Raw genomic sequence first — 19,552 nt, forward strand, 5'->3', positions numbered from 1 at the left:
AACTTCAATATGACAATTGTAAACACGGGTGAAATGACACAGATCCCTCCCCCGCCAGTGCGCCCAAGTGCATTAGATTTATCCCTTTGCTCGACCTCGCTACAGTTGGATTGCGCGTGGAAGGTAATCCCTGATCCCCACGGTAGCGACCATCTGCCGATCGTAGTCTCGATCACCAACAGCTCAAGACCATTGGAATCAATCAATATTTCGTAGGACCTCACACGAAATATCGATTGGAAGAGCTATGCGGCCGCGATATCCGACAACATCGAATCTACCCAAGAACTTCCTCCGGAGGAAGAGTACAGCTTTTTGGCTGGCTTGATTCTCGACAGTGCGAATCAAGCTCAGACTAAGCCAGTACCCGGCGCGAGCATACAAAAACGTTCTCCCAATCCCTGGTGGGATAAAGAGTGCTCAAACGTGTACGCGGAGAAGGCCGCCGCGTTTAAGACCTTCCGGAACGACGGGTTACCCGCTAGTTTTCGACAGTACGCGACGTTAGACAGTCCCCTCACGATAACGCGAGCGAAACACCTTTTTCGATGGTGGAGTTCTCACTTGCTCTCTTGTCGTGTAACAATAAAGTCCCACACGATTGGAGGCAAGTGAAGGTCATCGCCATCCAAAAACCAGGAAAACCAGCCTCCGACCACAATTCGTATCGACCGATCGCAATGCTATGCTGTATCCAGAAGTTGTTCGAGAAAACAATCCTATCCCGCCTCGACAATTGGGTCGAAGCAAATGGCTTACTGTCAGATACACAGTTTGGCTTTCGCAAAGACAAAGGGACGAACGATTGTCTTGCGTTGCTCTCAACCGAAATTCAAATGGCCTATGCTAGCAAAGAGCAGATGGCATCAGTGTTCCTAGATATTAAGGGGGCTTTTGATTCAGTTTCGATCAACATTCTTTCAGAGAAGCTGCACCAGCATGATCTTTCAGCGACTTTAAACAACTTTTTACTAAACTTGTTGTCGGAAAAGCATATGCATTTTCGCATGGTGACTTATCGACATCACGATTTAACTACATGGGCCTTTCCCAGGGATCATGTCTAAGCCCTCTGTTATACTATTTCTACGTCAACAACATTGATGAATGTCTTGACAATTCCTGCACGTTAAGGCAACTTGCAGCCGATGGCGTGGTATCTGTAACGGGACCCAAAGCTGTCGACCTACAAGGACCATTACAAAATATCTTGAACAATTTGTCTGCTTGGGCTATTAAGCTGGGTATCGAATTCTCCACGGAGAAAACTGAGCTAGTTGTATTTTCTAGGAAGCGTGAACCAGCACAACTACAGCTTCTATTAATGGGTCAAACTATCGCTCAGGTCTTCATAGTAAAATATCTAGGGGTCTGGTTCGACTCGAAAGGTACTTGGGGAGGCCATATTCGGTATCTGAAACAGAAATGCCAGCAAAGGATCAACTTTCTTCGTACAATAACCGGAACATGGTCGGGTGCCCACCCAGGAGACCTAATTAGGTTGTATCAAACAACGATACTGTCGGTAATGGAATACGGATGCTTCTGCTTTCGCTCCGCCGCGAACATACATTTCATCAAACTCGAAAGAATTCAGTATCCTTGTTTGCGTATCGCCTTAGGATGCATGCAGTCGACCCATACGATGAGTCTCGAAGTGCTGTCGGGCGTTCTCCCGTTGAAAAATCGAATTTTGGGAACTCTCATATCGATTGCTCATTCGATGCGATATCTTGAACCTGGTGGTGATTGAAAATTTCGAAAGGCTTGTTGAGCTCAATTCTCAGACCCGTTTCATGTCCCTGTACTTTGACTACATGGCGCATAATATTAACCCTTCTTCTTACCATCCCAACCGTGTACATACTTCTGAATCTACTGTTTTCTTCGACACATCCATGAAAGACGAGATCTGTGGAATTCCGAACCACATACGCCCTCAAGTGGTTCCAAACATTTTTTATAATAAATTCCGAGAAGTCGACTGTTCTAAGATGTTTCATACTGACGGATCAAACCTCTAAGGGTCCACTGGCTTCGGTATTTTTAATCAAAAGTTCACCGCCTCCTACAAACTCAGTGACCCCGCTTCAGTTTACGCCGCAGAACTAGCTGCCATTCAGTATACCCTTGGAGTCATTGAAACATTACCCGTAGGCCATTACTTCATCGTTTCGGATAGCCTCAGTTCCATTAACGCTATTCGCTCGATGAAACATGGAAAGCACTCCTCGCATTTTTTGGGGAAAATACGGGAGCTACTGAGTGCTTTATCTGATAACTCTTTCCAGATTACCTAGGTGTGGGTCCCTTCTCATTGCTCCATTCCAGCCAATGAGAAGGCGGACTCCTTAGCTAAGGATGGTGCCCTAGAATGTGACGTTTATGAAAGACCAATTTGCTTCAGCGAACTTTTCAGTATTACTCATCAGAGAACCCTCCAGAGTTGACAAAACTCGTGTAGCAATGGGGAGCTAGGAACGTGGCTACATTCGATAGTCCCTAAGGTATCGACGAAACCTTGGTTCAAGGGGATGGATGTGGGTTGTGACTTTATTCGTGTGATGTCCCGACTCATGGCAAACCATTACACGCTGGATGCACATCTCCGGCATATTGTGGATCATGCATAGTGGTATCTGCGCTTGTGGCGACGGCTATCACGATATCGAGCACATTGTCTGGGCGTGCACCGAGTACAGTTCCGCCAGGTCTCGGCTTATGGACACCCTCCGGGCCCGAGGAAGACCACCCAACGTCCCGGTTTGAGATGTGCGGGCAAGCCGCGATGTCCTCTATATGTCCCTTATATACACCTTCGTAAAAACAATCAATATAAAAATTTATCTGCCACTTCTTATTTTCCTTATCATTCTCAGAAGCGCTCTCTTCCAGCTGTACCGTACACCCACGATGGTTTTATGCGACTCCAAGGCGACACAAAACATCTCTGTCGAATGAGCCAACAAACACGGGACCAATACGGGACCTGACCTCCCGATGCCTGAAACTGAAATCATTTTCTCCCCCTGTCGTCTTTGTTTACCCTCCCTCCCCTGACTCTTATACACAGAAGTAACACCTCTACCCCCTCCCCAAATATCTTCCCGAAGCATTTAGCTCTTCCTGTCTATTCTAGTTTTAACTATTATATTATATAATCTCGTTGAAAATGCCCAACTCTATTACCCACAAAAAATAACTCTAATTACGAATCTTTACAAAATTCAATCACGCCCTCTAGTTATTTCTACTCTTAAGATAATCGTAGTTATTTCCCCCTTGTTAAACATTATTTGCTCCAATAATCTCACTGGTAAAAATGTCAAACCATATTGCCATAAAAACTAAATGACCCTCTTAATCTTACGAAAATCATATTACACCCTTGTGTAGATATATAAGGTAGCTATAAAAACTCATTAGTTTCATTTAAAAAAATCAATATGTAATCCCCTAGTTTTAAGTAATTTAAAATGTAAAACGAAACAAAATTGGCACCTTTAAGCTAACGTAAACGTGCCTTATCAAATAAACGAATTAAAAAAAACTATATCAGACTAGGCTAGAACAGCTTGGACACAAAATTGAAGATTGAATTATTGAATCCTTGAGGATAACTGATTTTTACGTGGAATGTGAGAGTGAATAAGATATTTTTCGTCCTACCTTGCCAGCAGGTTGCAGCTGCCAATGAACTTCACCTACCTACCTTTTCAACGTTTAAACCAAAAAATTAAATACAAATGATCAACTTCCACTACTCTATTCATTCATGTTACGATTGCTGAAGAAAATGAATTAACCCATCACTTGCGTAATAGCCTCACACAACTGTAGAACTATTAAAAATGCATCGAAAGAAGCTTGAATAAGCTAAAATCATATCCAAGTTTAGACAATTTTGAATTTTGAGATTTAAGCTCACTTTTATTCATTTTATTTAAATGGAAAGAAACATCAGCCGATATCTCTTGGAAACAAAAAATAATCCATTCCTAAATATCGTAACCGGGTACTTCAGTATATTAACCATGACGATAAAACAGAACAGACCAGATGATGGATTTCCTACCGGAGTAAACTACTGATAGCAAAAAATCTCATTCCAATTAATATCACAAAATCAAAGAACCAATCATCACCCACCAGACGTTGAACGGAAAAGACAAACCGCGTGACTGAAAAATTCTTTTCGGATAATAAAAACAGCTTAAGTTAATTGAGTTTGTTTTGCAATATATTTCCGATAAAATATGTTTTCTTCATACATACTCATGAATCATTCGATTTTCTGCGTTCAGTTTTAGATGAAGAAATTGAGTTACTTGTTAGAATAGACGTTACCAATAATCTGACACATAGCACTAAGCTAATATAGGTACTATAGATTAACTGTACGAGTTTTCGTTATCTCGCTTTCATTGGCTAGAGGAGTGAGCAATTGACATGCTGTGGAAATTGGTATATGGTTTTAGATTTCTGATAGTGATGTTGATTGAGAACATTTAATGATCTGTTCACCGTTCTTTGGCTTGGTATAGATAAATTTAATATTTATAGGATAGATTACGATATAAATAGCTCTTTCAGTTTATTGTCATTCAATTTCAACACTTTTTATATTATAATAAGCATCTCTTGTTGTTCTGGTTCACACAATCTAAAATATCATCTACCCCTTTTATATGGAATCAAATCTTACCGCGAGATTTGAGTTGTTACTCAGTGTTTAACTTCCTAAAATATGCAATTTCTAAAATATGCTACTGATAACGAGTGCGATCTGGGTTCCCAATAAATAACTCGGTATATTTGTCAACTGTGTACATCTAAGGACTTGTTTAGTACATATATCTATACTCTCTAAAGGTATTTTGTGTATTGTCATTGGGTTAAGTTTGTTCGTGTGGATTCGTTTATTCTTTTATTATTTTTGGATCATTTTCCTACCAAAGCCACACCGTGCGATGCTTGTGTAACAGCTTGTGTTTAATTTGCATACATGTAGGGGTTTTACATCGTTACCTATCTTTTCGCGGGTTGGCACGCTATCTACGTAGGAGTTCCTCACTCTACTGAAAATGAGTTTTTATGATCGGATTTTTACAGTGATGTGTCATTTATACCTCCGGCATTCGGCTTACAATTTTCATTTAGGCGCCCTGATGCCCTAATACGATTTCGCCTGAAATTCAGGACGTTGCGACTTCCGAAGGTTTAATTTAATAAAGTGGAAACTGTTGCTGTTCGAAATTAAAACTAAATCAATTTCAGGTTAAAATTACAAATTGTGTAGTATAAAATTTGCCCCATTGGAAGAAATACCAACTGTAACGACTAATCTGAACATTTTAATTGTCAATAAATACATTATAAAATGTTCGATTTCGTGCTCTCTCTATTTTATTACCATTTCATTCTCATACTGTTTTCTTTATAATTTTAGCGAAATGGGTGGGTAGGTATTTGCATCATTTTGAAACATTCACATATTTTCGATTGGTGTATCATTGTTTTATTGTCTGATTTACTACTGCTCAAAAAGGGGACACTCGATGCTTGATCCAAGGGCAATGGCTGAAAGCCATTATTTGATTGCCAAAATCATCCTTGAAAACCTTGCGATATTGTTTTTATCGTGTTTCCTTATCTTTTACAGATTACAAATCTATTACATTGACTTGCTATTTGGTGAATTTGTGATTTGGTTTTTAATGCAAGCTTTGTGTATTATGCTCTATTCTAAGGTAACAATTTATCACAGCTAATACTAACTACTAACTATTTAGTACTATGTCGGTTGAATCGGATGATTCCTTTATAATATAATTATGTTATTGCCTTATTTTTTGGTAACACTTATTTTGTCTTAAAATTGTTGTATTGAAAAACAAGTATCACATTGTCAATACTGCGACTATCTGTTTGATAGTCGACAACAGAAGGTTCTGTTTTTGTTCACGGCTTGCTGAGTAGCTGTTGACTTGAGCGCATCGAGAATGCAATGCAAAATAATGGTTGAACTGAACTTAGTTGTTATAGGAGAAGTAGTTTTAAATGTTTTTTTTTAAATTTATCAAATATATAGATATAATGAGAGATAACATCAAGTGAGACTAAAAACGTTGTTTTAAAATGAGATGAGCTTCTAACAAAATTACGAAACTAAACAAGTCAATTTCATAGTTGTATGTTAACGAGCTGCTCATAAAGCCAACATAAAATTAAAACTGGACGTCCCTCGCACGCCACCAGATGCGCGGTGGAAAATGCTAAAAATTATAACAACAAATTATTTATTCTACTAGGGGGTTGTACACTAATTACGTAAGGATTTTTTTTAACTTTTCAACCCTTCTTCCCGCAGATAAGAGTTCTTATGATTTTAGTGTTAGTTGTTTCGATCCTTCCTCATTGATCGAGAGATAGAGATTTCCAGGTACCCACACTTACTCCAAAGTGAACAAATACCCCAAGGATGATACCTGGTACCGTTGATGTTTTTGCTGTACTTTAATGATGTACATGTAGTGCTAAAGACTTCACGAATGTTTTTCGCGAATGATCTCATGATATTTCGTCTGATTCGCTCAATTGAAGATTGAAGGCTCCTCCAACATTAACACCAACTTTTTTGTTGACTGGCATAGAATGAACCATATGTGTGTAAATCTCAAGAAGTGTTCAGTGATCTCATTCTAACGCAAGAATGACCCGATTTGTTAACTATCTGCACAAATTGAACGAGATATTTTTTACTAACGAAAACCTGGGAGAAGTCTGACAGGCACGATTGAACAGGAATTACCGTTAACCTTCGAAAAGCCAAGGTGTTTCAGAAGCCCGGCTAGTTACAGTTCTCTAGTTTCAATGGACTTGTAATTTGAAATACAGATAATCGAACGTTTTTGTTTTCGATTCTCTCACTGATAAATCGACAAAAAAGAGGCTTTCGATTTAATTGGGTCTTATGAGCGATTCTTCTTGAAGTCACAATTTTAGCTTGCCATCTTGAGGGTTAAATTGACTTTACATCAGCGGAAATACGGAATTCTCTTACTACTGTGCTGGGTTTTTACTCGACTGATATGGTTATCCTATGCAATACTAGGTTACGGGTCAGTTCGAAACCTGGAGCTATAAAAAATCGAAGCTTCTTTTGACTGGTGAGAATGAATCTGAGAGTTGAATAAATATGCTTTAAGTAGTCTGTGTGACTCATTCATTCGATTATACTCATTTAACTCCATATCTCGTCGCTGTTTAGCTATCTTACGACAAACACCATTCTGAGTTAGAAGCATATCTAACGTCTACAAAACGGCGCTTTCAGAATTTTGAAATTCTGCTTGGTTTGACCCGGAGACTCCGGCTTTTGGAGGCAATCTCCGGGCCTCCGGGTTACACGTCGATGCTCCGGGCCTGGTGAGACGACACATTTTTAAACTTTTACAGTGCTGAATTTATTTGTTTCAAACGAATCCTTCTGGTGTTATGCTGCCTGCTCCTGCAACGGTCCTTAACTGTTGATCAGTGAGGAAAGATTTACTAAGAAGGAACATCCTTGCGGCGAATAACACGCAAACAATTTCGGAAGACCTTTCGCCCTTCTCTTCCGCTGTGGTAAATAGCAATGCTCGTTCGGCTTATCCACTACAGCGAGAATGGCTGGTGCTCTTGGGTTCTTTGCGGTTAGCCGGGGAAGAGGAATTCTACTCCCATCTAAACCAACAGAACTGTTAAATATCGCGAAAAATGTGTGTACATAATGATTAATGTAAACGCAACAGAACATTGTTACGCATTATGCTTTGCCAATACAAAACACTCAGTGAGTCAATTTGATAGCTTTCCTACCAGCGTAAATTGATACCCTGACGAGTTACTGATTAAATGAAAAAGTTCTTACTTGTTTCGTTTCATCTCAGTGGGTAATAATAAACGATTATAGTTCTCTAAAATGTCAAAAAAAATCGTTTCGATTCATATTTTTGTCTGATTTAAGCCTATACTCATGTTTTTCGCAGCCTAACCTAGGCCTAGACCAGTAAAAATCTCTGGGTGAAAGCATCACTAGAGGTGGCAAACCTATTACTGAAGTATAGTGAGAAAAGTCATGAGAAATTTTGAGCTTTTCCAAATCACTTTATGTGGGGATTGGCTCAAGTTATATTGAAGTTTTACATATTTTGATCTTTAAAAGAAAAATACATGTATTGCGAGTAAAATGCCGTTTTTAAACTGGGAAAATTGCATGTTTGGCAATACTGTAAACAATGATTACTATTTTTCTTGGGTTCTTTGACTTATTTCCTCTAAAATGCATCTCACCGATTGTTTCAAGACTAAATTAGGCCGAAAATAGGAATAAAAATTAAAAAATATTGCTTTATTTGTATAGGAAATTTCCTATGCACGATTATGACACGTCATACAAATTTTGACACGTGTGAGTGCGACCTTTGTTTTCATTTTTATTGAAAACTCTCACTATAGTCAACAGATCTGCGTAATATTCGATAAATTAATACCTAATAGAAAGAAGGATCGATTGTATTCTTTGAATTGTTTCAACCAGTTATAAGTTATAAGATATTTAATCTCAAACTTTAAAAATCGTTTATCTCGAAATGTTCTAAATGGCGCTTATCATAAGATAGCACATCAACGACGATCTAATATCGGACGTTGCAGATACATCCAAAATAATAAATCTGGAGAAAATTTAGATTAGGTCGTAAGTAACAATGGAAGATTCTTTTTGTTTATTTTCTCTTCTGTTGGTCTGAAACACATTCACTACTAAAATCTTTGCAAAAAAAAATATTAAAAACCGTCGGCTTAGTGAAAAGTGTTATAGTGACGGTTATAATCGAAAGAAAAAGTAAACAAAGAGCTCTCAATGTTACTTAGGTCGCGTTGAAAACTTTCTCTAAAATATTTTATCACACGCATTGTCCCATGGCCTACCTTGATTTGTTGTTACACGCTCGTTTCATGCAATACAGTATAACAACGATTGCTGCGTTTGACATTTTCGGTATCTTCATTAGAAATCGAAGATCAATTGCCTTTGAAAATTTATAATTTTGATGTGGATAGATAGCACGATAGTTGATGGCACTCATGAGATTGGAGAGTGTTGAGTCGTATGTATTTGAAGAATGATGTTTGCAAAGCGTGTAAATGATATATATTAGCCCGGAAAACACAGAAAAATATGGGACAAATTTCGCGCCACCGCGAACAAATGTTGGCAGCACCCTCTCAGATTTTAACGAAACTTTCTGTACATGAGAACTTTGTCACAAAAAACCACTTTGCATACTTTGTTTTTCCAAAAATGATCTAGACTGTCTTTTGAAAAGGGTCAAGCTTTTTTGCCAATATTTTTCAAATGGCTATAGTCTAAAAATGACAAATCCTGCAAAAAATGTTGTAGGAGTGATTTTCACAAAATTAGTCAAATTTTTGAATAAAAACAATGAAAAAATTCTTCATCGACTTCTACACTGAAAAAATCGATTTTAAAAATTTAAAGTCCATTTACAAAAAAAACCATTTTTGATTTGGATGAAATTTTGTCCAAAGATAGGTAATTATGTTCCCTACCTACCGTTACAATTTCAAGTTGGGCACTTTTAAGGAAAAAAAGTTATTTGAAAAAAACTTTTCCTTGTCTAAACTGATTTTCAGTGTATTTTCATCGAAAAATAAACCAATGAAAATCATAATCATCTCAGAATCCAATTTCACAGCTGCTAGTTGCCTGATACATGCAAAAAGTATCAGTAACGAATTTGGTATTGCATCTCGGACTGGATTGGAACGAGGCCGAAGGGATTCGTTTAATGGAGATCTGGTACTAGAACACTTAGTGCACGACCAGACAACATGTTTAATATCGCTATAACCGCCACCACAATTGCAGAGACCGCTCTCCACGACCCCAATACGCCGGAGATGGGCATTCTACGTATAATCATTGTACCCGAGATATCACCCGAATGAAGTCATAACCCTCATCCATTCTCTTGGACTAGTGTTTGTTGATACTTTTGAGATTCCTGAACTTCTATCGTCCCACGAAATTTGCCAATTCTCGAGCGTCCTCTGAGAAGAAATATTTAAAAACTCGTTCAAGCTACACGATTTTTCATAAATATCTCCTTCTAATGCCTAAATGTCCTTTTCATTATCATTCTAATCCAAGTGTCCGCCTTCTCATTACCCGGAATGAAGCACTGCGAAATAATTCAAACTAAGGTAATCTGCTATAATTTTTCAGATGAAGTACTCAAAAACTCCCAAGTTTTTCCCAGGAAATACAAAGAGTGCTTTCCATTCTCCATCAAACGGAGAGACTTCTGTAACTGTAACGATGTAGGCACGGTTTTTGATAGGTAAATATAAAACCATCAATTTTGTGAGGAAAATGTAGGCAGCACAGCCTCTTTGATGATTGCACTTACCACTACTGTAATAATAATTAACATAAAAGCGTGTATTCCAATCACAGGATGAATCGAATACACCACGTAGGCCCTAGCCACCAGACATTGTTTCTGTGATGATCTGTCCGTTAATCCATTGACGGACCGGTGCCAATAATCGCGTTTTTCAGCTTTCATCATGTTTTTCATTTGCATTTTTAGCGTCGCGCATATTGAAAAAAAAATCGGGCGATCCGACGTTCAAAAGTTTCGCTTTCCCTTTCGCGTATAATTCTAAGCCATCTCTGCCCACCACGAAGTAGGAGACTGTTCCCGGTTCCAGAGACTGAAGTATAGGGACACTTGGGGTTGTTGATGACCTATGTGGAAATTCCTGCTAGTTTCTAAGATTACCGAGACCAAAAACCACTTCCTTTGGTTTTGTAACAGCACCCTTCAAGGGACACTCTCAGGCCTTTACGAGGAAGCTTAGGAGAGAAAACTGATTTTCCTCTTTCGGAAATTTATAGGCACATTAGAAGATGTTCCCACAATGGAACGCTCGCGCTTTAGTGTACAAGGAAACGTAGAAATTAGTCGTTGTCGGTGGCGTAGCGCTCTTTTGCATTATCGGATTAGTTTAATTAGTTAGATTAGTCGCTGTAGGCTCAATTGTTTGCAACAATGGCGGTTAATGCCTCGCAGCACTAAAAGGCGAACAGGTAAACTAGCCCCGTCCAAAAGATCGAAATTTGGAAGAGCAGATTCGGCGAAAGGTTCGAAATGAGGCTGATGGAAAATAAGTTGTTTTCTTAAACTCCTTGATTTTTCCTGAACGCAAGTGCTTGCGAACCAGAATTTTCAATGGCCGAAGCAAGGATTCTCTAAGGAGCAAACACCATACTTCGCAATTAAGGCTCCTGTTGGAGACTACACCATCAGTTAAATTTCGCATATGTCGATGAAATTAAATGGCTTATGTCTTTGCTCTCATTCAAGTTTGTTATGAATATATACCAAATTCGTTACTGATACTTTTGCCTGAATAAGGCAACTAGCAGCTGGAAAATTGGATTCTGAGACGATTATAGCTTTCATTGGTTTAATTTTCGATGAAAATGCACAGAAAAAATAATTCAGTTTGAACAAGGAAATTTTTTTTTCAAATAACTTTTTTCCTTAAAACTTAAATTTTTGACGGTAGGTAGGGAACATAACTACCTATATTGGAACAAAATTTCATCCAAATCAAAGATGGAATTTTTTTGTGAATCAACTTTGAATTTTTAACTTCGATTTTTTTTTCAGTGTAGAAGTCGATGAAGATTTTTTAAATATTTCTGTTCAAAATTTTTTACTAATTTTGTGAAAGTCACTCCTACAACATTTTTTGTAGGATTTATCATTTTCAGACTATAGCCATTTGAAAAAAATAGTAAAAAAAAGTTTGACCCTTTTCAAAAGACAGTATAGATCATTATTGGAAAAACAGAGTATGGCTTTTTGTGACAAAGTTCTCGTGTACAGAAAGTTTCATTAAAATCTGAGAGGATGCTGATAACTCTGAATACGATTTAGCGCGAAATTCGTATGGTTTAAATTTCGAGAAGCGACAGTGCAATCCAATTTTTTTGTACTAATGATATCTGGCTAACATATGGGTGGTACAAAAGAATCTGCCACATTCTTAGAAAGGTGCTGGTCAGTTTCAATCATTCAAATTGTTCAATTCTTCTGTCTGTTTTTGATAACATTGAAGCATAAACGTTATATTACTTTGAGGCAGGGCCGTCGAGAGCCGCGCCGGGCCCCGGGGTTCGAAGTACTGACGGGCCGTACCATATATGACTTCTTATTTCAACATCGATTAGAGGAACTATACAAATGCAACCGTTTCAATTAAATTATTTTTTATGAAAATTGTTTATTTGATACGATTCAATGCGTTAGCTTACCAGAGTCGTCAGTATTTTAAATAAGTAATAGATGAAAAAATAAAAATAATAAAGGAATATTTGTTTGTGGCTGGCCATTAGAATGACATGCGTCCGATTTGCCATTGCAATTGCAAACCTTTTTTGCGACATTGCCATACAGTCCATATCGCCATCGTTCATGCTCCCTTGACGCACGTTAATGCTACCATCGTTAATGCTGCTCAGAATCCGAGCTTAGAAAAATTGACATCCCTTCGTGAGCTTGAAAGAGAAATAAAATTCTATTTATGCCCGCCGCGATGAATCGAAGTTTTGTTTGTTTTCCTCGTCCGTCCGCTCTGAGATCATCAAGCAAAAGTGCACCAGATATAGATTATGCAGTTCAGTTATGCTCGAAAATGTAAAAGAACTTCTGCCTTCAAACTGTCCACATAATAACAAATGAATGCTTTGGTTTGTGAATGAATTTATATTTCCTCTGCACTCAACCATTCGATTCTGCATAAAATTTCAGTCAGTTTGGAAGTGAATGAATGAGGGAAGCATTGAAACTGAATATTGAATTCAGCAAATTCATCAGAAATAGGCAACTGAATGTAAAATTTCGCACCACCGATGCTGCCTTGTTTCTTATTGTTGGTACATGTTGATGATTTTGAGGCACTGGATGCAGCTATTGCAGTTGTCACTATGACCTGAACGAATTTTCTTTATTGGTTTCTGAACATGGTAAAATCGGTTTTGGAATCAGTTGTTACATTTGCGCCAACATTCAGAGAGAAAACATTCCGAATGCGATGAATGGGATCCAACAGCGAAGTCTGCTGTTAGAAAGACTGAGACAGAGAGTTGTGAGAGAAAGAGTTTCAACTTTTGGTGAATACTAATAGGTAGAATAAGTATCTAGTTCAATTCCCACATTTTTCTGCATCAAATGTGTACACTGGAACCTCTATTTACGGACCAAGCCAAGGGTTTGTAAATTGAATTAGTTCGTTTTTTGGGATTTAGATCGTAAAAAATTCGCTTCACATTCTTATCAAAATTCGTTGGTTGAGCAACATTATCGATAACCCTAACAATATGGGTATTTCCGGAACGGGCTTAACAAGTACATGATGAAAATGGATATTTGGCACCTTTTTGAAATCCAGAATGGAGACTTCAGATTGAACAATAATCTCGATAACCCTAACAATTTGGGAATTTTTGAAACGGGCTTAATGAGTAGATGATAGAAATGGTACCTTGGAGCTATTTCAAACAATATCTGTATAAACTATGAGGGTATTTTTAAGCGGGTTTGCCGAGTAGATGAGCGATGCCCTTTTGAAGGCCAATATAGCGTCTTCTGGTTCAGAGAAGGTTTCTATAATCATATCATCCGCATCACAAATCAATATACCTATATCTATTCTATGATTATCTTTTTTCGAAAATGTCAATATTTTAGGTTATAGAGATGTCTTAACTGGAATTCGCCATCTTGGTTTTCAAAGTGGCTTCATTCATTGATTTTCGTCATCTACTCGTCAACCCCATTCCGAAAATATCCAACTTTTATTAGTAACATTAGCTAAGTATATGATAAATTGTAAACAACTTCATACTGTACACTTTGACAAACACTTGCGATAAATGAAACCAGAATGGTTCTATTGCACTGTTGAATGAATCTAATTGGGTTAGGTTCACGTACTTCAGAAAACCGGAACGATTGGAACGTAGTTATTATTATTGAGAGGGAAAAACCCGCGGGAGTGGATTTTCAAAAGCTCCTTCTCCCGTAGGCACAAAACCTCTATCTTTTAGGTATAAACATTTAACAAACAAACCAAATGATACAATGACTAACACTAAACACTGCTTAAAATAAACACTTCTTAAACTCTATCTTACATAGGTAAAGTATTAACATTAACATAAATAATTGGCTAACACTATCAGGTTTGGGAAAGGGTGCGCGAAAACAATTTTTTTAAAGAAGTGCGAGACAAATTGAAGTCAAAGACATTGTAACATTGATTGAACACTCTACACATGCTACTGACGGGTTCATTTTTGCCATAATTAGTACGAGACACTGGAAGACGGACAAAAGAGTAGGAACGAAGGTTTCGGAGGCGAATATCAATGTTGAGAAGACGGAGTAAATCAGGGCAGTCAATGCGAGACAATAACAGATCAGAGACAAAAGACGCTTTGGTCACATTGCGGCGCAAAGACAGTGTTTCAAGACCAATGAGGTTGCAACGATCTTCGTATCTGGGCAGATTGTAGGGATCGCTCCAAGGCAGGTGGCGCAGCGCAAAACGTACAAATTTACGCTCAATACTCTCGATGCGTTGAATGCTGTTCTTCTAGAAAGGAGCCCAAACAACGGCGGCGTATTCCAGTGTGGAACGAACGTGCGAGCAGTACAACGTTTTCAAGCACTGTACGTTAGTGAAATGCTTAGTAACCCTAAAAATAACTTCTAGATTACGCGAAGCCTTAGACGAGATAAAAGCAATGTGATCCTTAAATGTAAGCTTTGAATCCACAAGAACCACTAAATCTTTCACTGTAGTTTCTCTTTTTAATTTGTTTTGCAAGATAGTGTAGTCGAATGTTACGATGGAGCGTTTTCGTGCAAACGTAATCACAGAACACTTCGAGGCATTCAAAACCATCCTGTTAGTCATGCACCAATTAGCGAAAATGTCTAACTGAGATTGCAAAAACAAAGCATCAGAGTAACTTTTAACTATATGGAATAACTTATAATCATCGGCATAAGACACCTTGAAGCACTTAATCAATGAATCCAGATCGTTTATGTATAGAAGGAAAATATAAGGACCGATATGGCTGCCTTGAGGTACGCCGGACGTTACGTCGAAGGATGAGGATAAATGATTCCCGATTTTAACAGACATTTTACGGCCTGACAAGTAAGATCGAAGCCATTGGTTGATTTTATTGAAGGCGGCCGACAGATCGGTGTATATTGCATCAGCCTGCAATCGATCCTGTAGCGAGCGAGCGATAAATGAGGTGTAGGCTACTAAATTAGTGCAAGTAGATCGCCTGGGAATGAAACCGTGTTGAGTTTCTGATATGTATCTAGAACAACAATGTGTCAAAAACTCGAGAACGATAAGCTCCAATAATTTCGATAGTGCACATAAAGATGCGATTCCTCGGTGATTGGTAACTTCGCTTTTGGATCCTTTTTTATAAACCGGAAAAACGTAAGATGATTTCCAGATGGTAGGAAACACTCCGGAACTTAACGATATATTGAAAACGACGGACAGAGGTAGGCAAAGCGACGACGAGCATTTTTTAATGATAGATGATGGGATTCCGTCAGGTCCAGGAGTGTTAGAACACTTGAGTTTTATGCAAGCTTTTTGTACAATATCGGAAGATATCGTGAAATTAGGTCCAATACTAGTCCTACGGGGAATGTTGTCGGCTGCTGCGGAGACTTGTTGATTATTAAGAGTATCATTGGTAAAAACACAGCTGAATTGTTGGCGAAATAACTCACAGATGTCCGGCAATGAAGTCGCTTCTAAATCACCCAGCGACATAGAAGTGGGTAAACCTGACTCACGCCTCTGTTCATTAACGTAATTCCAAAACTTTTTTGGATTGTTACGAAGGTGGCTCTGAATACGATGAAGGTAGGAATTGAAGAGAGACTTATTAAGTCTCTTGTAACAATGATTTAAGAAGATTCTGGCTCTTTAGCATATCGGTATTTCGAAAACTTTTTTAGAGCTGACCTTTTGGCCAATTTAAACTTTTTTAGTGTACGATTCGACCATGGAGGATATTCACAGCCATGATTGAGTTTTTTAGGAGTAAACTGGTCGATAGCATAAATCAGTACGTTCGAAACAATTTTAGCCGCTGCGTTTGAATCAGATTGTGGCAAGATTTCATTCCAATTGATACGAGACAAGAAAAGGTGCATTCCTCGAAAATCTGTCTTGCGATAGGCATATGTCAGCTTCTCAGTGGTATCTTCGAATGTACAAGGTACACATTTTCGGAGAAAACAATGAAGAGCAGGGTGGTGTTGGCATAGTTTAACGAGAGGAGCTGGAGCACGACAAACGGCAAAGTGATCGGAGAGCTCCTGGCTTCCAAAGCAAAGATCCAAAATACAGTTGTTGTCATTAGTGACGTCACATAGTTGAACTAGCCCCGCGGTGCTGTAACCGTCGAGTAGCTGAGTGATACACGTGTTAGTTGATGAGTGTGATGAGTCTGGGTACATAAATGATGTATTATTGCGAACCCAATTAATGCCGCTAAAGTTGAAGTAGTTGATTGTAATATATTTGCACTGTCGACAGAAACAATAAACTTCATCAATTAAATTAAAATAAATTTAATTCAGTTAAAAATGCGGGCCCCCAAAATAGACCCGGGCCCCAGGGTAGTTGCCCCCCCTGACCCCCCCTCTCGTCGGGCCTGCTTTGAGGTGGATAATAAAGGCGAATAAATCCGCTGATACTCACTGATGAGTTCAACATCTAGGTGATCATTTTCCCTAGTTGAACGTTCAGTTTACCTTTAAAAAATATTTTCCTGTTCTGAATTTTGATATTTTTCATAAAAATATCTACTTCAATTGAATGTTTGGATATCAAACGAAAAAATGAGTTTTTTTTTCTTATTATCTGTATACGAAGTACAAATAAGCTTACTTTAAAATAAATTTAACAAAATGCAAGAACAATTTGACAAGGACACTTAAAGTGCAATCTAAATTTTATGAGTAGTTATAAAACTTCAATTATTACTGGGGCAATAACGAAGCCAAGTTGGCAAGTGGACCGAACTAAGCTTTACGTTTAAATGCAATTTTGAGTAGACCGAATTTTGGTATTTGTGGACACCATAGCCCTTACTTTCTCGTAGATATAACCAGACTTTTTCCAACCACCATCCACCTCACAATAACCTAACATAAATTTTCCGATTTTGTTTTGTTTACGGAAAATGTCGTGATAAGTTTGAGAAGGGAAGGGACTTCAGAAAATACTTTTATTCGCCATTTTTGGGTTTAATACCACCCGAATAGATTTTTATTTTTAAAATATTTGTGGAAACTTGATCAACCATGCCTCTATTGTAGGTAGGTTGAAGAAATAAATGTTTTGTTTCTTAAACCAAAAGTTTTAAGTGGATTTTTTGTTCAATGACTTTTAATCCCCCCCCCCCCACGGTTCAGCATTTGTATTAGACTAAATCTGCGAGACGTGGGAAATCGACTAAAGGTGAAAATTAGGCTTTGGTTTACGGAAGTCGTCATCATCCAGTTCCATCACATCAACAAGACAGTACTGATAAGTATATCGATTTTGTTAAATATTTTCGGCAAATTCTGGCCGGCGTTGGTGGTAAAACATGATGATGAGTTATGCTCTATCACCGACCATGCAGTAGACAATGGTGCATCGCCCAACTCCTACCAGCAGAAGGCAAAAGATTCTTCACATTTCCTTTCGCACGCGTTCATATGAGCCTGACTAGTCTTAGTTTTCCGTTCTAAGTTTATAACGGAGTTGCTCTGGAATACCTATCCGTCTTTCAATTACATAGTTTCCGTTTCTCTTAGTCTTCAATGTTGCCGAAAATAGTCAACAAAATTGATACAGAAGAACTTTGCGGCAATTAAAACATAATGACATAGTACTGATAAGTTTCAACGAATTGGCCCAGATAAAGGGATCCATTCTGCAAAACAACCTGAAAGGCGTGATTGAGTGTTTTACGTTTGAATGAAGATCTCCGTGTATAAGGACGTTGATAAAATCAGGGAACGGGTAATTAAATAATAAAAATACATAGAGCGATACAGAGAAATGAAATTCGTCACAGAAATTATTTCCAGGCATTTCCAGAGGTGTTGTTTTCGGTGAAAATGCGATTAGACCGACTCTTTTCTTTCTATTGACCCTACAATACAAAGCAAAAAGAGCTATACCCACCTAAATTAACAATTTGTCATTGTTATAAATCGGAAACATGCCTTCCTACTGGTACTTGAGAGAACTTCGTTTTTCGTTGGTCCTTTCGATTCGATAAACAACTGGGAGAAATAAGCTTTACTGAATTTATTTCCTCAACCCTTCAGTCTTGTGTGATGGTCTATTTCCCGCTTTCCGGTATTTTTCTTTAGAGGCATGTCATGAATTGAGCCGGCGGGAATCGATATTTTTGACGTTGTTGTTGTGAAATCAATAGAGACGACGGTGCTTAATGAACGAAATCGTGGTCAAAAAAATGTTTTTAAACAATAGTTATTATCGTTAGTTTTCTTGCAAAAATCCAAAACAAACGATACCTCGCATTGAATGACGTTTTAGTTAGTCTGATAGAATACCCAATACATGGACAGTTAAATTTGGTTAAATACAGCATTGGATGTGAACATTTATAGCCCTGTTCCTTCAATCCTTTTGTGAAGAATAGGTCGTAAAAGTTTATCACCTCGTGATAGACGAACAGTCGTGAACTCCAACCGATGCTAGCATAAAAATTGATCCACTAAAACATTTCCACTCGATGACACTCAAGTTAACAGCCCAAAATTACCATAACATCTTCCTCTCTGTTTTATGTCTTTTCTAAACTATAAATTAATTTAATTTTTTTCTTCTAAATGATTAACAACATTTACAGTGAGCATAGATAGCACAACAATCGACTTATTATCACTCGTTAAAACGTTTCATTTTAAAAATAACAGCATGGCACTGTTAGCCGCGCACAGCGCTATTACTATTGCTCGCTTTAAGCGTTCGGATTGTGTGCCGCTTGCCGGCGAAGATCCGACCGGATGATGGCCGTTACCGCCGAACCAATGAACAACATTACCGCCATCGTAACGTTGGCCACAATGTCCCCACTGCTGTTCAGGATCTCCGAGTAGATCATGGTGAATGCAATGCCAAATACCTGAGCCGCTGCATTCAACAATCCTGTTGAAGTGCCCTCCGGTTCCGGGTAGGTCAGCTCGGCAGCAAATTCGAAACCGACCGGTAAGTAGCCCGTCATGAAAAAGCTGTGTTTATTTAATTGGGTTAATAACGATAATTACGTCATTGTACAGAATTAACTATTTAAAACATTTCGTTTTATTGTTTGAAAACACAATGACCAAAAATATTCCATTCG

At 38.2% G+C, this 19,552-nt stretch overlaps 1 protein-coding gene across 1 annotated transcript in view; it reads right to left on the bottom strand.

Annotated features, from left to right (window-relative positions):
* Window positions 1–4,218: 4,218 nt before the first annotated feature.
* The window catches only part of LOC131692908 (heme transporter FLVCR2), a 174,902-nt gene continuing 159,568 nt past the window's right edge, over window positions 4,219–19,552 (bottom strand). The window contains exon 10 of the mRNA XM_058980295.1: window positions 4,219–19,439. Within this exon, the coding sequence (XP_058836278.1) occupies window positions 19,169–19,439 (271 nt within the window). The 3' untranslated portion in view covers window positions 4,219–19,168. The remainder of the gene's footprint in view (window positions 19,440–19,552) is intronic.

This window comes from Topomyia yanbarensis, chromosome 3, assembly GCF_030247195.1.
Source record: "Topomyia yanbarensis strain Yona2022 chromosome 3, ASM3024719v1, whole genome shotgun sequence".
NCBI lineage: Eukaryota > Metazoa > Arthropoda > Insecta > Diptera > Culicidae > Topomyia > Topomyia yanbarensis.